Source organism: Aplysia californica, unplaced genomic scaffold, assembly GCF_000002075.1.
Source record: "Aplysia californica isolate F4 #8 unplaced genomic scaffold, AplCal3.0 scaffold00428, whole genome shotgun sequence".
Taxonomy (NCBI): Eukaryota; Metazoa; Mollusca; class Gastropoda; order Aplysiida; family Aplysiidae; genus Aplysia; species Aplysia californica.
Window position 1 is genome coordinate 451,501 of NW_004797698.1, and position 21,407 is coordinate 472,907.

At 41.4% G+C, this 21,407-nt stretch overlaps 1 protein-coding gene across 2 annotated transcripts in view; it reads left to right on the plus strand.

Moving 5' to 3' along the window:
- LOC101846373 overlaps nt 1-21,407 on the plus strand; it is a 35,614-nt gene that overhangs the window by 13,225 nt on the left and 982 nt on the right. Inside the window, exons 9-10 of one of the 2 annotated variants that reach the window (XM_035971400.1) lie at nt 3,022-4,672; nt 5,247-5,964. In XM_035971400.1, the coding sequence (XP_035827293.1) occupies nt 3,022-4,672; nt 5,247-5,957 (2,362 nt within the window). In that variant the 3' untranslated portion in view covers nt 5,958-5,964. Of the gene's footprint in view, nt 1-3,021; nt 4,673-5,246; nt 6,335-21,407 lie in introns of those variants that run through there. The other variant, XM_005104618.3, reaches the window with a different exon arrangement.

Consider the following 21,407-nt stretch of genomic DNA (forward strand, 5'->3'; position numbering starts at 1 on the left):
AAGTCTGCTTTGACTATCAAGGCACCCCGGAAATAGCAGTTCACAATAGAGTGACGAACATACTAAAGAAGTAGAGTGAAAATGACGATAGTAAGGATGAGGAAACAAAAAAGCTGCAGTTCCACCTTTGTTGTTCCGGCACAGTGTGAGTATGACATTGATGAATCAGCCTATTTATAACTCTACTGTGCACAAAAACATGTTAATATCCCCCCTTTGTGAATGGCCTAAAGACATGTGTCTTTATGTGGGATGTCTTCTGCTGTGTGTGTCTCTGTGTGTGGGATGTCTTGTTCTGTGTGTGTCTCTGTATGTGGGATGTCATCCACAGTGTGTCTCTTATGTAGGATGTCTTGTACTGTGTGTCTCTATATGTAGGATGTCATGCACTCTGTGTCTCTATATGTGGGATGTCTTGTTCTATGTGTCTCTGTATGTAGGATGGCATGTGTCTCTGTATGTGGGATGTCATCCACAGTGTATTTCTGTGTAGGATGTCATCCACAGTGTGTCTCTGTATGTAGGATGTCATTTTCTATGTGTCTCCTATGTAGGATGTCTTGTACTGTGTTTCTGTATGTAGGATGTCTTGTACTGTGTGTCTCTGTATGTAGGATGTCATGCACTCTGTGTCTCTATATGTGGGATGTCTTGTTCTATGTGTCTCTGTATGTAGGATGGCATGTGTCTCTGTATGTGGGATGTCATCCACAGTGTATTTCTATGTAGGATGTCATCCACAGTGTGTCTCTGTATGTAGGATGTCATTTTCTATGTGTCTCCTATGTAGGATGTCTTGTACTGTGTTTCTGTATGTAGGATGTCTTGTACTGTGTTTCTCTGTATGTAGGATGTCTTGTTCTGTGTGTCTCTGTATGTAGGATGTCATCCACAGTGTGTCTCTGTATGTAGGATGTCATCCATAGTGTGTTTCTGTATGCAGGATGTCTTGTACTGTGTGCCTCTGTATGTGGGATGTCATGTGTCTCTCTTGTAGGATGTCATCCACAGTGTGTCTCTGTATGTAGGATGTCATCCATAGTGTGTCTCTGTATGTAGGATGTCGTCCACTGTGTGTGTCTGTAGGCCTATCGACTGCTCAGTGGAAGACTGTCAGTGGGTGGTTGGCGGATGTTCTGGTGTGGCTTTCTTCTACAGTCTTATCAAACATCTATCGTCTTTATTTCTTCTCCTTCTTTTTTGTGTTTGTTACTCTTTTGTAACCCCTCTAATTTTCGGCCCTTATATAACCTTATTGTGTTGCAAGTGCCGTAAAACTTTTATGAAAGCTAAAACTAAAGAAGACTGTCATACATCACTTTTCAAAATGGCATATGGCGGAGTCTTACACTAAGCAGTTGGTATGTGGGATGTCTTGCACTATACTATGTGTTTCTACACAGGTTAGGATATGAGAGCTAGTCTAATGAATAGGCTATCCCCCGGGGCAGTGCCACTGACTCTAGTGTCTTTAGGCCATTCCCAAAGGGGGGACATTTCTCGTTCAAGCATTGTAGAATTGTAAATGGGCTGATTCATGTCACGCTCATAACTGTGCCTGATCTACAACAGGGAACTGCTGCTTTTTCTTTCCTGATCCTCACTATTGTCATATTCCTCTACTTCTTTTGTATGTTTGTCACTCTCTTGTGACCTGCTATTTCTGGGGTGCCTTGATAGTCGAAGCAGGCCTTGTGCTGTTGAAGCTAGAGAGGTGAGCAGTCTAAGTCTGATTCCCTGTAAAGACTTCTCTGTTGACACCCACCCCTTCGACTTGCCTGTCCGTGTGGGCACTGATTTTGTTGCGGAGGCTCTGCGTTGGTTCGTTGCAGGCAGACGCATGGACTTTTCGAATGAGATGGCAGTCAAGGCATCAGCTCTATGCCTTAGTGGTAAAATATGGGTTGTTGAAGTCCTGGTGTTCTAGGTGGGTCGACGTGTTCTGCAGCTGTCGTCTCGGTTTGTCGGTTGGAAAACTGACGTCCCTCGGCAACAGCTGGCGGGAGCACCATCTTGCAGGCTGGTCGTTCGCTCCCACACCCACCCCTTGGCGCTCATATGACCTTATGCAGTTGTGAGCGCCGTAAAACCCTCTACTATAAAAAAATATATATGTGAGGCAGCGTGGTGGAATCAGGCTCTTGTCAAAATAATCAAAGTGAAAGAAACATTCATTTTTCCGCAGGTTTGTGAATTTTTATCAAATTTTTGTTTTTTGGCTCAACACCTTTCATGCCCATTAAAGAACTCATTTCTGTGTGGATTTTTCTGAAAAGCATTGATGAAAGGCACAAAAATGTAAATTTTCAGTTACCACGGACTCTTAAGCTAAGTAAGTAACTAATCTTTGGCAGCCATTTTCTCACTAATTTTACCTCTGAAAACAGGTGACCCCCACCTCCTTCTTTTTCAAATATCTCGACTTGTATTCAAGATAAATGTATATTGTTTTCATCCAAATAAATACAAGTGAATAAGCTTTAAGATGATATTAATAACTGTACATGCCCAAAAATTGACAAGAGCCTGATTCCACCACGCTGCCTCACATATATAACGAATAGGCTGGATTATAGGATGTATGTGATGTTGCTTGTAATAATAACTGAAAATGTTGTACAACCTCATTAACATAATTTAAATTATTTAGAAGGCGGGCTACTTTGACCCTACCTGTCGAGCCCAGTCCAGATTGAATTTGATACAACATCCAAGGAGAAAGACGGAAATACTGAGTAAATTAAACTCTCGTGATTTATTCAAACAGGTTCCACCTTTGTGTACATCAGGTGGCTTGTTTTAAAATGATTTGTAAAAACAAGGCTTCACTTATGTTTTCATCACGACTTTTACTTTTGTCATAGCTAGCTTGTTTTGTAATGGATTTATAAGAACAGGTTTCATGTCTGTCGACGTCACCACCTTTTCTTTAGTATTAGCTAGCTTGTTTTTAAGTGGAATTATAAAAACAGGTTTTGTTTATGGCTTGATTGATTGCCTACTTTCTTTTTCGTGTTTCAGAAGCGAAGGCAAGGGTATTGTGCGCCATGAGTTGCCGTACCGCAAGAGAACATCTGTTTCAGACCTGTCTGGCGGCCACTTCCGTTCTGACCCGCTCAACGTAGTTTTATTTAAGACCTCAACCCCTGACGTCCCAGCTTCGAAGAGCCCACCCGGCGAGACGTCTTCCAGCTTCCAGCCTCCGTCCATCATTCATACAGATCGTACGAGACGCCCAAGTTATCAGTCAGCCATCGATGCCTCACAAGAGGCGGAACAGGCTGGAAGTTTCACACTGTCTCATGATGACAGTAGTGGGAAAGGTTTACAGCGCACAGACGCAGACAGCACGCTCACTCAGACACCAAACCCAGAATTTGTATCAACGTCACTTCCGTCAAGATTCTCCGCAGCTGCTGCTTCCTGTCAGCAAGGCCCAGACGTAGCATCGACTCTGTTAAGTTCTTCTAAGGGTTCACCCCACGGTGACTTTGAACTGAGCGGCGAGACCAGCTTAAGTAGAGCTCAGGAGTGGGTGAACAAGTCACCGATACCACAGCAGCGAAGGTTTGTCAAGTCCAAAAGTCTCATCGGCTCCTCTTCCAGCCCTGGGATGACTGTGGAGTCACCGATAGACATGGACTTGTCGGCGACCATCTCTGCGGAACTGATGCGGGGCGCTGTGGGCTGTGACGGGACGCCGGCCCCAGGTGTCCCCACCCAGGTGGTGCTGACCTCATCCTCGTCATCTGTCTCTCCCCAGCAACGCACATCCCCTGTGAACATCTCCATTTCCTCAATGCCCGGCGACAAAGTACAGCTGGCTTCCCCCCACCTCCCCTCCCAGGGAAGCACTCCAGAACGCAGCTCGCCGCTATCAGGAGGTTCCCCTTCCTTACACCGCAAGTCGCCAAAGCTACAAGGGCTAATCTTGCGAGTGGATGCCGGTGGATTCTCTTCTTCCTCCTCCCCAGCCCCCTCTTCCTCTCACGTGGCGGCCACGGTCTGCGACAAACCAGCCCCATCTGGGCCTCCTCATTTAGACCCAGCCCAAAAACCAAAAGTGGTCATCTCCACGCAGCACCCTTCCCTAGGTGTCTTCACAGAAAAGCAGGCAGGGCCGGCTCCCTCCTCCTCTTCTCACCAACAGCTGTCTCAGGATTCCTGCTCCTTGTCTTATCCTCAGAGAAATCCTGCTGCTCTTGTAGGTTATCCACCCGCGTCCGTAGCACCCCTCTCCTCCTCCTCCTCCATCCCAACCTCCTGCCCAAAACCTCCTACCTCCCTGATCACCAAACTCAAAAACTCCACCACCTCTCGTATTTCCTCCTACGACTCGAAGACGGCCCCGTCTACACTGAGCACGTCCTACCGCCTCCCTTCCACTTCCAGACAGAAGCTGTCTCCCCTGGCCCAGCCCCCCACCACCCAGCCCTCCCCCTCTCGTGCGCCCAACTCCCCGGGTCATTTCTCCACGTCCATCGGCTTCCGGCACCCGCTGAAGTCCCCCACCCCTCCGTCTCCATCAGCAGACAGATTCTCCTTGACAGGTCGCAGCGATTCTCTGTCGGCCTCAAGTGGGCACAAGGCTGCCCTGCTCAAAGTTCCCTCAGAGAACAGCTCCGACACAGAGAGTATTGCCAGTACAGGACCCATGCTGGATGATGATCAGGTATCAGAACCGTTGTCATCTATTTCCTTTCACTCTTATTTATTTTTCCCCAGTTTAACTTCTGCTTTCTTTTTCAAATTTCAGTTGGAAGATTAACGATGTCCATTCCACTGTTTTTGCCCCACCCAATCCGTTTTCAATGGAATTTGTCTTTTATGGTCTATGAGTAAGATTCTTTCTTGATCCCATCTTTCAGAACTGTCAGCCTTTCAAAAGGAGAATAAAAGAAAATTATACAAGTGTGCCATATAGCATGAGTCATACAGTAACGTCCATGTAAAGACAAATTTCTGTCAAAGATCAGCTGTGAAACCAAATAGACGTCTGTTCCACAACTGTCTGACTGACTGATCTGTCCCCAACATACCAACAACTCCATATGCCACATGGTGCCCAAAAATTAAATTGAAAGCTTGATTCGAGTGTTTTGTGACACATGTAGATAATAAAAGTCCGTAGAACTTGCTATTGAGTTAATTGAGCGGGAATATGTGCTAAGGGAAGGCTTTGATTTATTTTCTTTATTTTTTGGATTGGAGATGTCTGAAGTTTTTCGTTTTCTCTCCTCCTACAGGTGGAGTTCCTCACCCTGGACTTCAATGAACAAAGCATAGCTTGTGACACCAGTGGCGACCCTGAGGAGCCAGACTACGAGCCCATGAACACCGGCGCCCTGCGGCGCGGGAACTGGGCGCGTATGTCTTTGCCGCCGAGGCTTAGCTACCTGGAAGGTTTCCTGGAGCGCACGCGCCATTTGTCAGGCGGGGGAGTGGGCGTGTCTCCGGAAGATGAGGAAGGCAGCGGAGTTGCAGAAGACGGCTGCCGTGGCAACCAGGAAGAGGACTCTCGCTCAAGTGTCGTCGACAGTGGGGGCGACTTTCAGGATAAACTTAACGATTTCCAGGACGATGAGACGGAGGAATGTGAGGTGATTGAGGAAGGTTATCAGGCAGGAGATGATGATGGTATTGTGGATGCCGGTGACGAGACTCTTGTATCGCCCGATGAGGATTGTGTGGGCAACAGCAGTACGAGGATGGTCATTTCTAGTGTCAAATCAAGAGAAGGATCAGCTGATATTGACGTGGAAGTGGACATACAAATCTGTCTGGATGTGGCAAATGAAAATATAGTCTCCCAAGAGGAGAACGGACAAGCTGAGGAAGAAAATGATCTGAGAGCGGAAACCGACGCAGACGGAACGATCCACGTTGTGGAAGGTTCTACCGTGATAGGAGGGGAGGATGAAGACTGTTCTGAGGAGAATGTGGAATTGTTTGTGTGAGCGAATAGTAAGTTGTCTCGATGTTAGTAGGTCCTTCCTTCTCTGTCTATCAAAAGGAGAACATTTTTAGGGCATTCTTTGTAGTGTGTAAATTTTGGTTCTCTCACAACAGTTCTTTATCATTTTTTTTTTCGGTGCATTTCTTTGTTTTTTTTCTTCCTTCCTCATCTTTTATGTCTCATACCTGTAAGATCATCTACTTTTGTCTTTGTCTGGTTCAACTATTTATCTTCTTTCTTCTCATCTTTGTTCTTTGTTTGTACAAGCTGGGTATCCTTGTCAGTGTGCCTGTCTGTGTGGAAGACTGTTTCTGTTGGACAAGGTTAAAAGTATTATTTTTTTTTGTAAGTGGAAGTTAAACTTTCTATTAGACACAATAACAGAGTATTATTTTCTCAAGTGAAAATGCAGTTTGAGTTTCTGCCAGACTCAATTGGTCGCTTTTAAGAACAAGGGGGCTATCCCGAAAAATGCTGTTTTGAGAAAATCGAAGGTAAAGTTTCTGCCCCTTGTTTAGTTTCATTAAAAAGCGAGGGCAGTTTTCTCTATAACCAAACAAATATACACATCAATGAAACCGAACTTCTCCTATAGGTAGGGCAATGCCCATTTTTTGTGTTGGTCTAGATTTCTGAAAACCCCCTAAATCTTGGTTAGCCCCCTTGTCCTTAAAAGCGACCAATTTTAATAGTGTATTTCTCTGTCCCCTGTCAGGACTCCCAGGGGGGGGTGAAATTGAAACGAATTTCACTGAGGTTCAAAATGTGTTATTATCATATAGGGGCTTTTTTTTTTTCCTTTAATATAGGGGGTTATTCTAAATGTTGATATATATGCGCACTGCTTCTTGCTCTTGCAGCTTTGAAAGCTTTCCTTGGAACTGTGGAGTGAAATTTCTAAGTCTTTTTTTTTTTTTTACCCATCCTGTGATCTTTAAGAGAAATATTTTTGGGAGTATATTATATATCTATACATGTGTTCCAGTTTGACTTAGACTTAGTAAATGTTTGTAGTATTTCGTAGTGGTGGGCGATAATCGATACCGGTACTCGGTACTTGTTGAGAACGACTCCTTTCATTAGTACTTATTTTTGTCACTTAGTTGACACTAATCGATACTCATGTTTTGAAATATGGGAATTTTTTATTTTTTTTACGAAAAAGCGATGAATATGCTGCTGACAGAAAATCTAATTATATAAATACATGCAACTGATTTTCATAGTGGAAGTAAAATTGAAAAGAAAAAGAAAATAATGAAGCCCCCACCCCTACCAAAGACAAACAAAAGCCGATACAAAAACAGAAAAAAAAGTTTCAAAATAACAAAAAAGAAAAGAAAAAGCAAAAACCAGCAATAGATATACAGCTCAGGCTTATGCATGCAGGCCAACTATTGCATTTCATGGCCTTTTTTCTTGTGGTCAAGAGTAATTGACATTATTACAGTAAGAAACTTTTGTTGCATCCCCCTTGTTGACTCGTAGTAAGTACCGAGTATGAGCTTTCTTAGTTCATAAAGTATTTATCGATATTGGGCTTTCTTAGTTTATAAAGTACTTGCAATATTGGGCTTTCTTAATCAATAAAGTACTCGATATTGGCCTGTATCGACTAGTGCCCACCCTTAGTATTTCCAGGTAGTGAACCGGACTGAAAGCATCATGGCCAGCAAGCTGTTCAACTGCTCTAAGCCCAAAAAAACAAAATTTTTCAGGAGAGAGAAATAAAAACAAACTGTTTCATTACCCTTTTAATTATTATACCTACATTGTGTAGGGGGGGGGGGGGCTTTTTTCAACATTTAGAATTTGAATTTCGAGACAAGATATTTCTCGAGCACCGCTGATTGCAAAACTGCAATTTTCAAAATTTTTACAATTTTGTGCTTAGTGCCTCTGTACAGCTGGCTGACAATCTATAGTAGATAATCCATATTGACTTAAGCTTAGTAAACGTATGTACTAGTGGTACATGTATTTCAAGGCAGTTTGGTGGACATAAATGGTTGATGTTGTTCTGTTTTTAGTTTTACTTCTTAATCTTACTGCAGTAGAAGAAATATATTTATCTAATAAAGTAGGATGCCTCCTTGTTTCTATCAGTTTTTATAGCATAAAGTTAGAAATTTGTCTAGTTTGTGTAGCCGAAAAATTGACCAAAAAGAGATGGTGATGCTGACCGGTCCGAGATAATGAAGTTGATTCCAGCTCTGGGGGAGAAATAATTAAACACGCTTTGCCTGATTATTTCACTTTTAGAGTCCACAGCACGCTTTGCCTGATTATTTCAGTTTTAGAGTCCACGTGAGCTTATGGCTGTCACTGTGTCTCGACTGCATGGTGAGACTCCGCCATACGCTGTTGTGAAAAATAGCGTATGATGGAGTGCTACACCAACTGGTTAATCTGTTTCACAAGAATTTGCACAGTTCTGAAAATACTTTTTTTATTACCTCTGTCGTCGATGAAAAATAAGGTGCAGCAAGTTGAATAAACAGATTACATTGTACTTTAACTTCTAAATCTTTAAAAGGTATGTTACACTTTAATGAACAACTTGTACATCTTTGAAAGATACATTACAGCCTCTGCAAAATCAAAAGCCTCTTGAAAGAGGACATTATATCCCTAGACTGAGTTACAGAGATTTGAGAGATCAAAGTGATTTACAATATTGCTTGAAGTGAAGCATACTGAACACTTGCAGAGTAGATTCTAGTGTTTGTTTATCTATGATTTAATTGGGCAGGAAGGCGACAAGCTGCTGCAATTATTCTCAATGTTTTACACCCCACTGACACTGATTGCTATAACTGTGGTGTAGCAATAATGCGCTTTGCTTTCGCATGCAAGAAACTTGAGAGTTCGATTCCTCAGTGGAGAGAAATTTTTACCGAGTTCCGCGGTCTTTTTGCTGGGATGTTGTAACCCTCTCAGTAGTCTCAGCACAGGCCAATTGGCCCTGAATGATCTAAACTGTGTCGAAAGGGGCATAAAAATCCCTACATTAGAAAAGAATGATTTTTGTTCTGATACTATTAACACTTTGCCATCACAAGGCTCATATAGTAAAAACTTTTGCCTTCAAAAGCAAAGGCATTTTGGGGGAAATCCAAAGGGACTGGGTTGTAAAAATCACCGATCGGCGAGATGAGACGGCAAAGTGTAGTAGGTGGGCTGAAGTTCGTGAACTCTGCCTGTCAGGGTCAACCCGCGCTGAACGGGGTGGGGAAGCCCAGCTGATGATTATGATAGACATTCATGAACTCTGCCTGTCAGGGCCAACCCGCGCTGAACGGGGTGGGGAAGCCCAGCTGATGATTATGATAGACATTCATGAACTCTGCCTGTCAGGGCCAACCCGCGCTGAACGGGGTGGGGAAGCCCAGCTGATGATTATGATAGACATTCATGAACTCTGCCTGTCAGGGCCAACCCGCGCTGAACGGGGTGGGGTAGCCCAGCTGATGATTATGATAGACATTCATGAACTCTGCCTGTCAGGGCCAACCCGCGCTGAACGGGGTGGGGAAGCCCAGCTGATGATTATGATAGACATTCATGAACTCTGCCTGTCAGAGCCAACCCGCACTGAACGGGGTGGGGAAGCCCAGCTGATGATTATGATAGACATTCATGAACTCTGCCTGTCAGGGCCAACCCGCGCTGAACGGGGTGGGGAAGCCCAGCTGATGATTATGATAGACATTCATGAACTCTGCCTGTCAGGGCCAACCCGCGCTGAACGGGGTGGGGTAGCCCAGCTGATGATTATGATAGACATTCATGAACTCTGCCTGTCAGGGCCAACCCGCGCTGAATGGGGTGGGGAAGCCCAGCTGATGATTATGATAGACAGACAGAGATATTTGATTAAGAAAAATAAACTTCCTCGGATAGGAATCGAACTCGTGTCTTGAGTGTGCTACAGTAAAAGCCTTATTGCTAAACACTAATGCTAGTAATCTGTAGTGTGTTGGCACTGAAAATAACTTATTGTTTTATAGCCTTAATATATATTTTGTTTGGTAGCCTATAAATTAATCAAAAATGTCTCGTGGGCAATATCTTGATGGAGCAAGTTCAAAACGGGAGGTTTGGTACTGGTAGTGGTAGCTTTGTGAATCAAAAAATATCTCATGAACAAGATATTGACAAGAGAAAGGTCAAAACAATCTACAGTTGACTCTTTTAAGTTATTGTGCCAATACTTTGAAGGTAGGGAAGTCACCTTTTTTTTTTTTTTTACTGGATTTGTTTATTAGAGTTGTTGTTTTTTTTAAGGGGGAGTTATTGATTTTTTCTCATATAGTTTTTTGCCATGTATTGCACTAGTTTTTTTTTGTTTTTTGTTTTTTCTCATGTTTTTATCTTCCATAGAAGTAAAGGAAGTCCATCAAGCTACTTAATTTTTGCACTTGCTTTCAAGTACTGGTTGAAATTACCAGTACTGTGTTATATTTATAAAGTGGGAAAGGCTGAGTCAGTGCTGTGGAAGACTTAACTTTGAACATTTCAGATATTAATCCTTGCAAAGGAATAGGATCAGTCCAATTTCAGTTTTCCGAATATATGCTTTTGCCACTTCTTTGATTTTTTTATATTTGTGTTTTCATATTTTGGGTTTTTTGGTGTCCCCGGTGTCAACAGATAACCCACGTTGAAGAAAAATGGTAGTATATACCATGTATAGATTTCATAGGTAAAAGAACTTTTGGGGGCGGTCAGATAACATTGACGGGAACATGATAATAAATAGTATTTGTTGTAGGCACAAATTACGAGTCAACGGCAAGCTCTATGTTTTACAATACGATGTACATGTATATTATTACCTCAGTAGACCTGATAGCATTGTGAAACAATCTCAACTTCCTGGGAAGTATACAGTACAAGCCACCATTTTGTACCAACATGCTGATCAGATGTTTCTCTCTCTATGGATAGATAGTTACCCATTCCCGCCCGGGAGGAGTGTGAAACTTTTCTCTAAAGTGCCCTTCCCAAGGACCCAGTGTCGAGCTAAATATGATAGTGAAAAGTGATTTCTCATATATCCCTTGGGGATGGGAATGTGCATTATGTGTTATGACACGGTGGAATCAGGCGCTCATCACTTTTTGGGCATATGGAGTTTTTGGTATCATCGTAAAGGTTTCTGAAAAGATACCCATTTATGATTTATTGTGAATAGAAGTTGAGATATTTGCTATTGAAGGAAGTTGGGGTTGCTTGGTTTCAGAGGTAAAATTAGCAAGAAAAGGGACACAAAACTTTTGTGACTTCCAAAGCTCGAGTGTCCTTGGAAACTGCAAATTTACTTTTTGTGTGTGTGTGTGTGTGTGTGTGTTTCATCAACGTTTTTCAGTAAAATTCACACAGAAATGTGTTTTTAAATGTAAGTAAAAGTTGTTGGGCGAAAAAAAAAAAGAAATCAATAAAAATTGCCCAACAGATGGAAAAAATCTGGTGTCTTCAATATCGTTATTTTTAGGAGCGCCTGATTTCACAGCGTTATGACACATTCATAACATGTTGTGAGGGAGGGGGAGAGAAGTACTAGTAAATCAATGAGTTTGGTAGTTGTTGGGTATATTTTTTATAGGAATATCTCAAGAGGCATTCCAGGGAAGTTAGATCTGCTATTTTTGGTGACCCATTTGTGCACGCACAGCATATCCAGTAGTGATCCGTTCACTCCTTTTGTCATTGTAAGTTTTTTTTATTTGACTGGTATTTTAAACCTCCAAGTTCAATGGCCAATTGAATCAGCCATAAGTTCAGTTTGTTTATCATTATGACTTTTTTTTTTTTTTTTTTTTAGATCATGAAACTTTACATCTCCTTGCAGATTAGCTGTACTTCCTATGTTGTACATTCTGCTTTTTGAAAATGTTTAGGCCTGTACTTGCTTCGTTTGCCTGTTCTCAAGCATTTAACAACATAATGTAGTGACATCATATAATTCCCCTTGACACCGCAGCCTATTTATCAGGTTAATATTATCATTTTTGGATTCTTTCTTATTGCTCTTGGGATTTTTGCTGATGTTTTTGGCTACTGTGCATCAAGCTTTGCAATTCGTGTTTCAAAAACTGAGAATCAAAATGTTTAAGCGTATATTTGAGGATTTTTTTCTGTACTTCACAGAACATTGCTGTGATTTGTCTCCCATCGTTGTAAAACATATACTTTTTCCTTCCACCCCCTTTAAAAAAGCAAACAACCCAAACCTTGTTGAAATACAGGGAAATGTGTAGGGCTATTTATTACCATAATATTCGAGGATGAGAGAGAAAAAAATGTGCAAATCATACGTCCATTGCTGTCTTCTTCTGTCTTCCGTTCTTGCTTTTTATGTGCTCTATATAGCCATTATCGCGTCGATGTGCTTCTCTTGTCCTTGGCGATGGGCAGGTCCACGTCTGCATTACCTTTTGAATCATGAAGTAGTCAGGAGTGCCAACACTCTACTTTACACGTGCCAATTGTTACAGATAGCCTACAGCAATGGTTTATTTGGGCACTCATATTTATTCATGCTGTTCTCTGTTGAATCGTACTTAATAAAACTTTCAGCTCACACATATCTACTGGGGTCTGATGTAGCAATAAGGCACTTTGCTGTCGCATGATGGAGACCTGAGTTCTATTCTCAAGTAGGGCGAATTTTTATCGAGTATCATTGTCTTTCTGCTGGAATGTTGTATCCGTCTCAGTCTGGGTGGGCCATGACAGTCAGAGTCGGAAGCCCACCTCTTAAATTATCTTAATTTTGTCAATGGGGACCTAAAAACGCTGTCTTCATGTAAAAATTCACCACAAAGCCTCACATATTATAATCTTGGTCTTTTCGCAAAATTCTTACTGGGTTTTTTAAATTAGTAGTACCCTGAAGTGTAGCCAAATTCCTTTTTACATTACCTTTTCTTTTTTTTCTTTGCTTGATTCCCAAGCAACAGAGGGTAAAAATATCGTCTGTGATGTGATATTTTTGTTGATTAAAGAATATTGAATTTATTAAGCAGATAATTATAAATAGAAGGCCTCATTCTGTTGCTACACTATGCTTCAAGCTCATGTTATTAGTCTGTGCATGCAGTGACCCACTGAGAATAAATTTGCTTAATTATTATAATTTATACATCATCAATGCTCTCTGTTAAGTAAATTTATCATCCTAATTCATTTTGTTCCTTGATGTGGTTGGACCTATATTATTATTTATAACCTTGCTTGAAGTTGAAGTGAACACAAAAGTCTAGTCACTGGAAATTTATTGTGATAACGAAATTGTATTTTCAACAGTCAACAAGTTTAAAGTGTTTACAATCTTATTTTTGTGTTTCAGTTCAGCCAGTCCAAAATAACCACAATTTTGTTTTTGATTTTGTGTTACTCACCCTCTCTGTTTCCGTTCTTACCATGGACATCGGTAGCCTATGTTTTAGTATGATAGTCTAGCATGCACATAGTGAACACAATAGTGAAACGTGGGCATGATAGCAAGCAGATTTCCAGGTCCTGAAGTTTTTCTTTTACATTATGTTCTTTGTGTTTAAATCACATACATAATCAATTTTATACCTGATGGCTTTCATACATTTGTGTCACGACGTGGTGAAATCAGGCGCTCGTCAATATTTGGGCATGTGGAGTTATTGGTATCATCTAAAAGCTTGTTCATTTGCCTTGTTTTCAATTATAAGAAACACCCTTCTCTCTTGAATAGAAGTCGAGATATTTACGATTGAAGGAGGTTGGGCCGCCTGGTTTCCGTAATAAAATTATCGAGAAAATAGCCGCCGAATTTCAGTAACTTTAATAACTTGTGAGTCCCCTAAAACTGAAAATTAACATATTTTTGCCTTTATTCAACGTTTTCAGTCAAATTCTCATAGAAACGTGTTTTGGTATAGACCCAAAGGTGTTGAGCCAAAAAACCAAAAATTTGATAAAAATTGCCAAACTGGCAGAAAAATTACTGTTTCTTACCCATTGTATTATTTTTACGAGCACCTGATTTCACCACAATGCCTAACCACATATAACAAAAAGATTTCCACGTCCCCCCAATTTCACTATGTACATGATAAACTAGAATACTTCTAGTACGAAGATCTCCCTGAAACTTTCAGGATTTCTCAAAAAATCATTTTGACAGACTGCTATGCAAAGCATGCGGATCGGAGTTCCCCACGTCGTATGGATACGATAGTAAAACACGACGTACGGATAGGGTTAAAGCTTGCCGGCCTGCCGCCTACAGGTTCTTGTTCAACAGTCACTCTGGGTGTGCCGGGGTCTATGGTGTAGCGGTTAGGCTCTTCACTATGGCATGTGGGAGACCCGAGTTTGATTCCAGAGGGTGGAAAAGAATTTTGGTAAGGTATCGCACTCTGTCTTTATGCTGGGATGTTGTATCCGTCTCAGCTCAGGTTGGCCCTGACAGGCAGAGTTGTAAGCCCTCCTCCTAAATGATCTAGATTGTGCTGGTGCAGGCATTAAAACACCTACATTTTTTTTTTTACCCAAAAACGCTAGCTGTGTTAAATAAAGTCAGGAGAAGACTTCTGTCAAGGATGCAGTTTTTCCATTACATATTTTTTCTTCTGTAGGATGCAGTTTTTCCGTATATTTTTTTCTTCTGTATTTCCATTATTTTCACAAAGAAGGTAGGCTATTATTCTCGGCATTTGTTTTCTTTTTGACCCCACATTATTTGTGTCTATTGATTGTCTTTTTGTTTGCAAATATAATGTTATGCAAGTCTGTAAATTTCCAGTTATTTTTACAAAACCCCAGTGGCGTCCTTGTACTACGGTGCTGTAAACTATTCAGCGTGCTTGTGTGGGGGTAGATGTAAAGAATGACCTTTTCCTCCCCCCTCCCATGTCTTCTTCAATCTTCTGGATAATCACAACCAGCTGTTACATATAGTGCTATTGACTGTAGTGTCTTTGTCTTTCGGCCATTCCCAAAGGGGGGACATGAACATGTTCTTATGCACAGTAGAGTTGTAAATGGGCTGATTAATCAATGTCATGCTCATGACTGTGCCTGAACTGCAACAGGGAACTGCTGCTTTTTCTTTCCTAATCCTTACTATTGTCATTTTTCCTCTACTTCCTTTGTATGTTTGTCACACTCTTGTGGCCCACTATTTCCGGGGTGCCTTGATAGTCGAAGCAGACTTTGTGCTGTTGAGGCTAGAGAGGTGAGCAGAGTAAACCTGATTCCCTGTATAGACCTCTCTGTTGATGTCCACCCCTTGGCACTCATACGACCTTATGCAGTTGCGAGCGCCGTAAAACCTTTACTAAAACAAGAGAGGGGGAGCAGGGTAAGCCTGATTCCCTGTAAAGACTTCACTGCTTCTCTGTTGACATACATCCACCCCTTGGCGCTCATATGACCCTATGCTGTTGCGAGCGCCATAAAACTGTACCTTTAAATTACAGCTATGGCCTGACTGACATAACCCTCCACGATGACCCCCGAATGATCAACACTAGGTCAAGCAATTCGAGGTGGAGGGAGGGAGAGGTCTAAACTTTACTTTACGCTTATTTGTAATCCCACTAGTTCATCATAAACCCTTCGTGGTGTCTGTAGCCTAGGGGTTAGGCCCTCCGACTCGTAATAGTGAGATTGCAGGTTCGGGGGTTCGAGCCTCAGGTCGGTCCGACGTTATGTCCTTGGGAAAGGCACTTTACACGAATTTTCCATTTGCCTCGGTCCTTTCAGGAGATGGACGTTAAACTCAGAGGTCCCACCTCTTAAATAACAATAGTAATAGTGTTGATAGGGGCGTTGTACCTTACCATTTCACCATTTTTTTTTTTCATAAGCTTTATGTCCTCGAGTCAAGGTATGTTACACAGACTAGCAACGCAATATATATACATGTACATTTTTTCATGTATGTCCTGTTGCTTGATCTTGTAGGACGTTTAGTTTAGTTTAGTTTCTCTGTTGGGTTTACTTCATTTCTTCACATAATTTTTCTGGCTGCATTTCTCCGCCTAGTTCTCTGGTCACGGCTGGTACTGCAATTCAAGGTGGAGAGAGGGGGAGGTCTAAACTTTACTTTACGCCTGTTTCTAATCCAACTAGTTTACCATAACCTTTGCGTGGCGTCAGTACTTAGTGGTTAGACCCCCCGACTCGTAATTGTGAGATTGCAGGTTCGGGGGTTCGAGCCTCAGGTCGGTCCGACGTTGTGTCCTTGGGAAAGGCACTTTACACGAATTTCCCATTTGCCTCGGTCCTTTCAGGAGATGGACGTTAAACTCGGAGGTCCCACCTCTTAAATAACCTAATAAGTGTTGATAGGGGTGTTAAACCTATACCATTTTTTTTTTCATGATAAACTTTGTCTTTAAGTCAAAGTATGTTACACAGACTGGCAACGCAATATATACATTTTTTTGTGTGTATGTCCTGTTGTTTGATCTTGTAGGACGTTTAGTTTAGTTTCTCAGTTGGGTTTACTTCATTTCTTCACATAATTTTTCTGGCTGCATTTCTCCGCCTAGTTCTCTGGTCACAGCTGCTACTGCTTAACTTAATGCTGATTTACAGATGCTGTTTGTTTGCTTGTTATTTTGAACTAGATCTGTTTTATTTATACATAATAATGTCAGTGAGAGAGATCTATAAGAATAGAAAACATTTTTGTTTGACTTTTTCCCTGTGTGATTTTAAAATATTCTTAATATATATATATATACACTGGTTTTATTTCAGAATTTATGAGGCTCTACTTATTTGAATGGTACCTGATTTCAAAAAATCAAAAATTTCGTTTAGTGATGATGTTGCTCAGTACCATTTTCTACAGTTTTAATGAGTAACAACTTGATCAGTTTGTTTATTTATTAATAAAGTCATGCATGTACGAGTGAATGCATCATGTACATGTATCATGTAAGTTTTGCTGCTTTGTTGTGTTAATGTCTTTTACAGTATTGGTTAAGTGGGTGGTTGGAGGGTGCTCTGGTGTGGTTTGCTTCTTCTTTCCTACCGAGCATCTATCGTCTTTATCTCCCCTCCTTCTTTGTTGTGCTTCTTATTCTCTTGTGACACCTCTAATCTACGGCACAATACAGACAGACATACACATTCACAATGAGATAGAGGAAGATTGAGGTTGAGAGATACAACTTAGAGAGAAATAGGGAGACAGTTGGGTTAGATAAAAATACAAAAGTGGTTCAAGATGTCACACCCCCCCTCCTCCTCAGTGCGTGGATTAATAATGCAGGCTAGTTGTCATGTTTTAGTTCAAACTTGACCCCCCCCCCCCCTCCCCCCCCCCCCCCCCCTTTCCAATTCCCTAAAGAGGAATAGGCAGAAGTTGAAAAAAAAATCTTAGATAACTTTCAATTCAAAAACTACAGTTTACGTAATTTCCTTTTTTTTAAGCGTAGTACTGTGTTAGCCACTAAGTTCAACCCAGAAAGTAACCTATTGCTAGACATAGATCTACCGTTTTCTTAGCCATCCTTCTGATTTGAACGGAGTGTTACACCCTTGTGCCACTGTGAGGCCCAGTACTTCCGACTTCCACTTCCACAAGGGAGGGAGTGGGGAGGGGCCGTTTTGAGTTGTGGAAGACCCAAAAAAAATGTGCTTTTTATAAGTGAGAAAAAGAAAAACCATTCGGAAGTTTTGTTCCGTGCCTGATACCAAATGAAAGAGTTGAGGTAATAAGAAACCAAAAACTAGGATGAAAACAAAAACACTTTGTAAAGGTTGAGAAGAAAATACTAAAGGTCACTGTGCGTGTTTACATTGTCAGCTCAGTAATGTAATTCTACAGTCACAAGCATCTGCCAAAAAAGCATGGATATTGTTCACACCATCAACTCTTGAAGTGTCCGTAAAGAAAGCCCAATTTTATATATTTGTGGACTCTACCCTGAGTTATGAAAACGAGATAGTATTGGTACACAAATTAAGTGCAAGATAGCTGTTTATCATCAGAAATTGCATTGGTACGTTTAGAGTTGGATAACAAAAAAATCTTATAACCAGAACAATCAGACAATCCAGAGCCCAAACTAAACAATTAAAACGAAGCCTTACCTGGTCCACGTAAAGTACATCATTGTTTGGACCTAAACATTGTTGCAAACATTGTGGTGGAAGCGAGGCTGCCACAAAACTCAAGAGAATGAGAGACTTTAATAAGAATTTGTCAACGAACACAGTGACCATAATGGAATTGATTTAAATGGAAAGAAAAGCCAAATGGAAGACATAAACAAATGCAAAGAAGATGTTATATGAAGAATTGTGAGGAAGAAAAAGTAAGAAAGCAATTTTAATTACGACGAAGCCAAGATCGAAGAGAATGAGATAATTCCTGAGATTTTAAATTGCATCATAGAAATTGAAAAGGATACATTTCATCTGGAAAGCACTTAGCAATGATAAGGAAAAAAAAGAATTCTAAGAAGTATTGTATTCCCACCGCAATATTAAGAAGCAACGACCATCAAGAGACAAGAAGACTTTAAAAAATATACTGAAGACAGAAACTAAATAGGCATATGGAGGGAATTATGTACAGAAACACCAACACTTCTTCAGAACATAATGACAATGAACCTAAACTATTTTGAACATATCAAATAGAATTATTCATCCTAGAAATGATATGTTCTAAGAGCAAAGGTAAAAGGCAAGAGAGGAAGGGGTTGGTTCAACAGAAAATGGGAGTTGTGCTCAGAAACAGGGTACGGAATTAAAATTAAAACAGTTCAGGCATGGAGAATGATAAAGAGTCAGAATGTTTGATTGCAGAAAGGCTCAAGAAGCAACGTCCATCAATTCAAAAAGCTAAACAGGGAAAGATGAAGGGACAAGTAGGCGTGAGGAGAGAGTCACAAGATAGAGGAAAGAATAGGGAGGGGGATAGGAAGGGCAATGGAGCTGGGTCTAAGCTAGTGGTAAATCACGTTCACCGTTACAGCTTCGCTGGACTGGTCAGTCTGCGCCAGTTTCGGAGAATAAGGAAACGCACTCGAGTATGTCATCTTCCTCCGTACACAACCTGTCAACAAGCTGTGGTGGCTGTAGAGACGAGGAAGGCAAGCATTCCTCCGAGCTTGAGCTCCAGGATTGGACGTCCTCTTGATCGCCGCTTCTTGGTCTACGGAATGGTCTGTTGATAAGACACTGACCTGCGAGGCCATACGACACGTGGATGACCGGTGTCCAGGTGACGCGATACGTGGAGGCTTCTACAATGTGAGTCGCACAATCATCGCGGGAGCTTTCCGGCTGTCCAGAGTCCGACTCGCTATCCCAGCTGATGGGTAGCGACAGGTGTAGATCTTCGTCATGGTGCATCGCCGGTGTCCTTGTGGAACCATCTCTACTGAAAATAGAAAAGTCACTAGGTGAGTCAGACAGTTCTGCTCCTGTATCTTTTACTTTACTTCCTGGTCCTTCAATCTGGCATGACCACCACGAGGGCATTCCGGTGGTTCTTCGTTCACCTCGCTGGAGCAGCTGCCATGCAGGGAGAGATGGAGATCTGTAGAGTGTCTTGAGTCCAGCTGGCTGCTGCTTTCTTCCCTGCAAACTACAACAAGTGGAGAAACAAGACAAGAACAGTTTACGGACACGCTTCATCGCTGGGCTTAAAACTAACCACCAGTCGTACCTTAAAAAGAAAAGACCTGCGATTGAGCTTTTGGGAGACTTTATTCCTCAATTCCTCACACTGTTTCTCTTTCTCTCTTCACTTACCAATACAAAGAGAACAAGTGGTGCAAACACTCAAACGCAAGCGCCCTAAAACACTTACCCCAAAAAAAAAACCAATCAGGAAACAAATAAACAAACAAACAAAAGAACAAACAAACAAACAAGAAACTAAATAACAAACCAATTAAACTAACAAAAAACAAAAACACTCAAACACAATTATGTCTAAATTAAACGCACTACAAAATGCACACGATCAAAACGGATGTTGAAAACTACAGGAACTTGAAAATAATCAAAACAATGCAACTTTACTCAAACTTTGTGGATTTGTCGATGCAGGAAATCTTTTTCTTCTCACGAAATAGCAATCACGTCTTGTCGAAATCAGTCACTCAAGCGGAACAATTTCCGTTACCAAGCGGCGTCATAATGTCACGTGACTGTGCTGGTTCCTAAGAGAATGTTCTTTGGCGCTGAGCAACGATTCTCAACTTGCTTTGTAATTTTTCCCCCTTTTTTTAAAGTTAGATATCTAGATCTGCCCTCTATTTTTTGCTAGAATCTAGATTGATTTATTTTCTGTTTATTTAGATTTTAAAATTATTTCTACTTATATTTTCATGTTTTTCTTTTTGTGGGTGGAAAGAGTAATCGTTTTTATGATTATCACCATGCTCACACTTATCTTCAAATTCGATTTCATGAATTCTATGTGTCTCTTTTGAATGCACCGAAATCACGAGGCTGGATATGTGTGTGTAAAATACTATCTTAAAGGATATTTTAAGATAGATGGAAAATGGAAAAGATAATGAAAATAACAATACAGTCAAACCTGTGTAAGACAGCCACCCATTGTCAAGGAGAACAGTGACCGTATAAGACAGGTGGCCGTCTTAGGCAGGACTGATCAAGATGAAGAAAACAAACCATTCCCATCTGAGGTCCTCATCGAAAGTAGTCGCATTGTTGTTGTTTTAGTTGTTGTTGGTGGTAGTGGTGGTGGTTTGTATTTTGTTTGTAATTTTTATTTTGTTCCTGATTTTGCACAAGGGTGACAATAAAATGAAATGTATCAGACGAGGAAGACCGAGTGCCAGGTTAAAACAAACGCATGGGTCGCAACAACTCGGAGAGCGAGCAACGCTTCTGTCACAAGTTCATGTTGACGTCCTTTGTTACATTGTTACAGACTGGGTAAACAGTGACCACTCATCTCACTTACGATTTGTGTATGAGTTCTGGGCGGGGCTTATGGGTTATGAGGGATCACACGCTTACCTCACCAGCAGCTGAAAATTGGTAGCTACTGGTCAACAGTGGGAGGGGCCTACGCAACATGATCGGTGGGAGGGACTACCTAACAACAACGAGAGGTGATTGAATTATGACGGCTCCCCCACAACGCCAGGGGCCTGAGAAGGAGCCAGGGGTCAAAGCACAATTTATGACAAAACGTAATGGAGCCACTAAGGTGGCCGTCTAAGACAGGTGTTATTGCTTAGTGTGATAGGGGTTGTGTGTTAAAATGGGTGGCCGCGGCCGCGTTGGACAGGTGCCCGTTTTATACAGTTAAATTATACATAAAAAACGAAAGGGGGGGATGGAAAGTGGCCGTTTGTACAGGTGGCCGTCTTATAGAGGTGGCCGTCAGGGCAGGTTTGACTTGTATATATATATATATATATCCCTCTCTCTACTTCCCTCGCTTTCTCTCTCTCTCTCT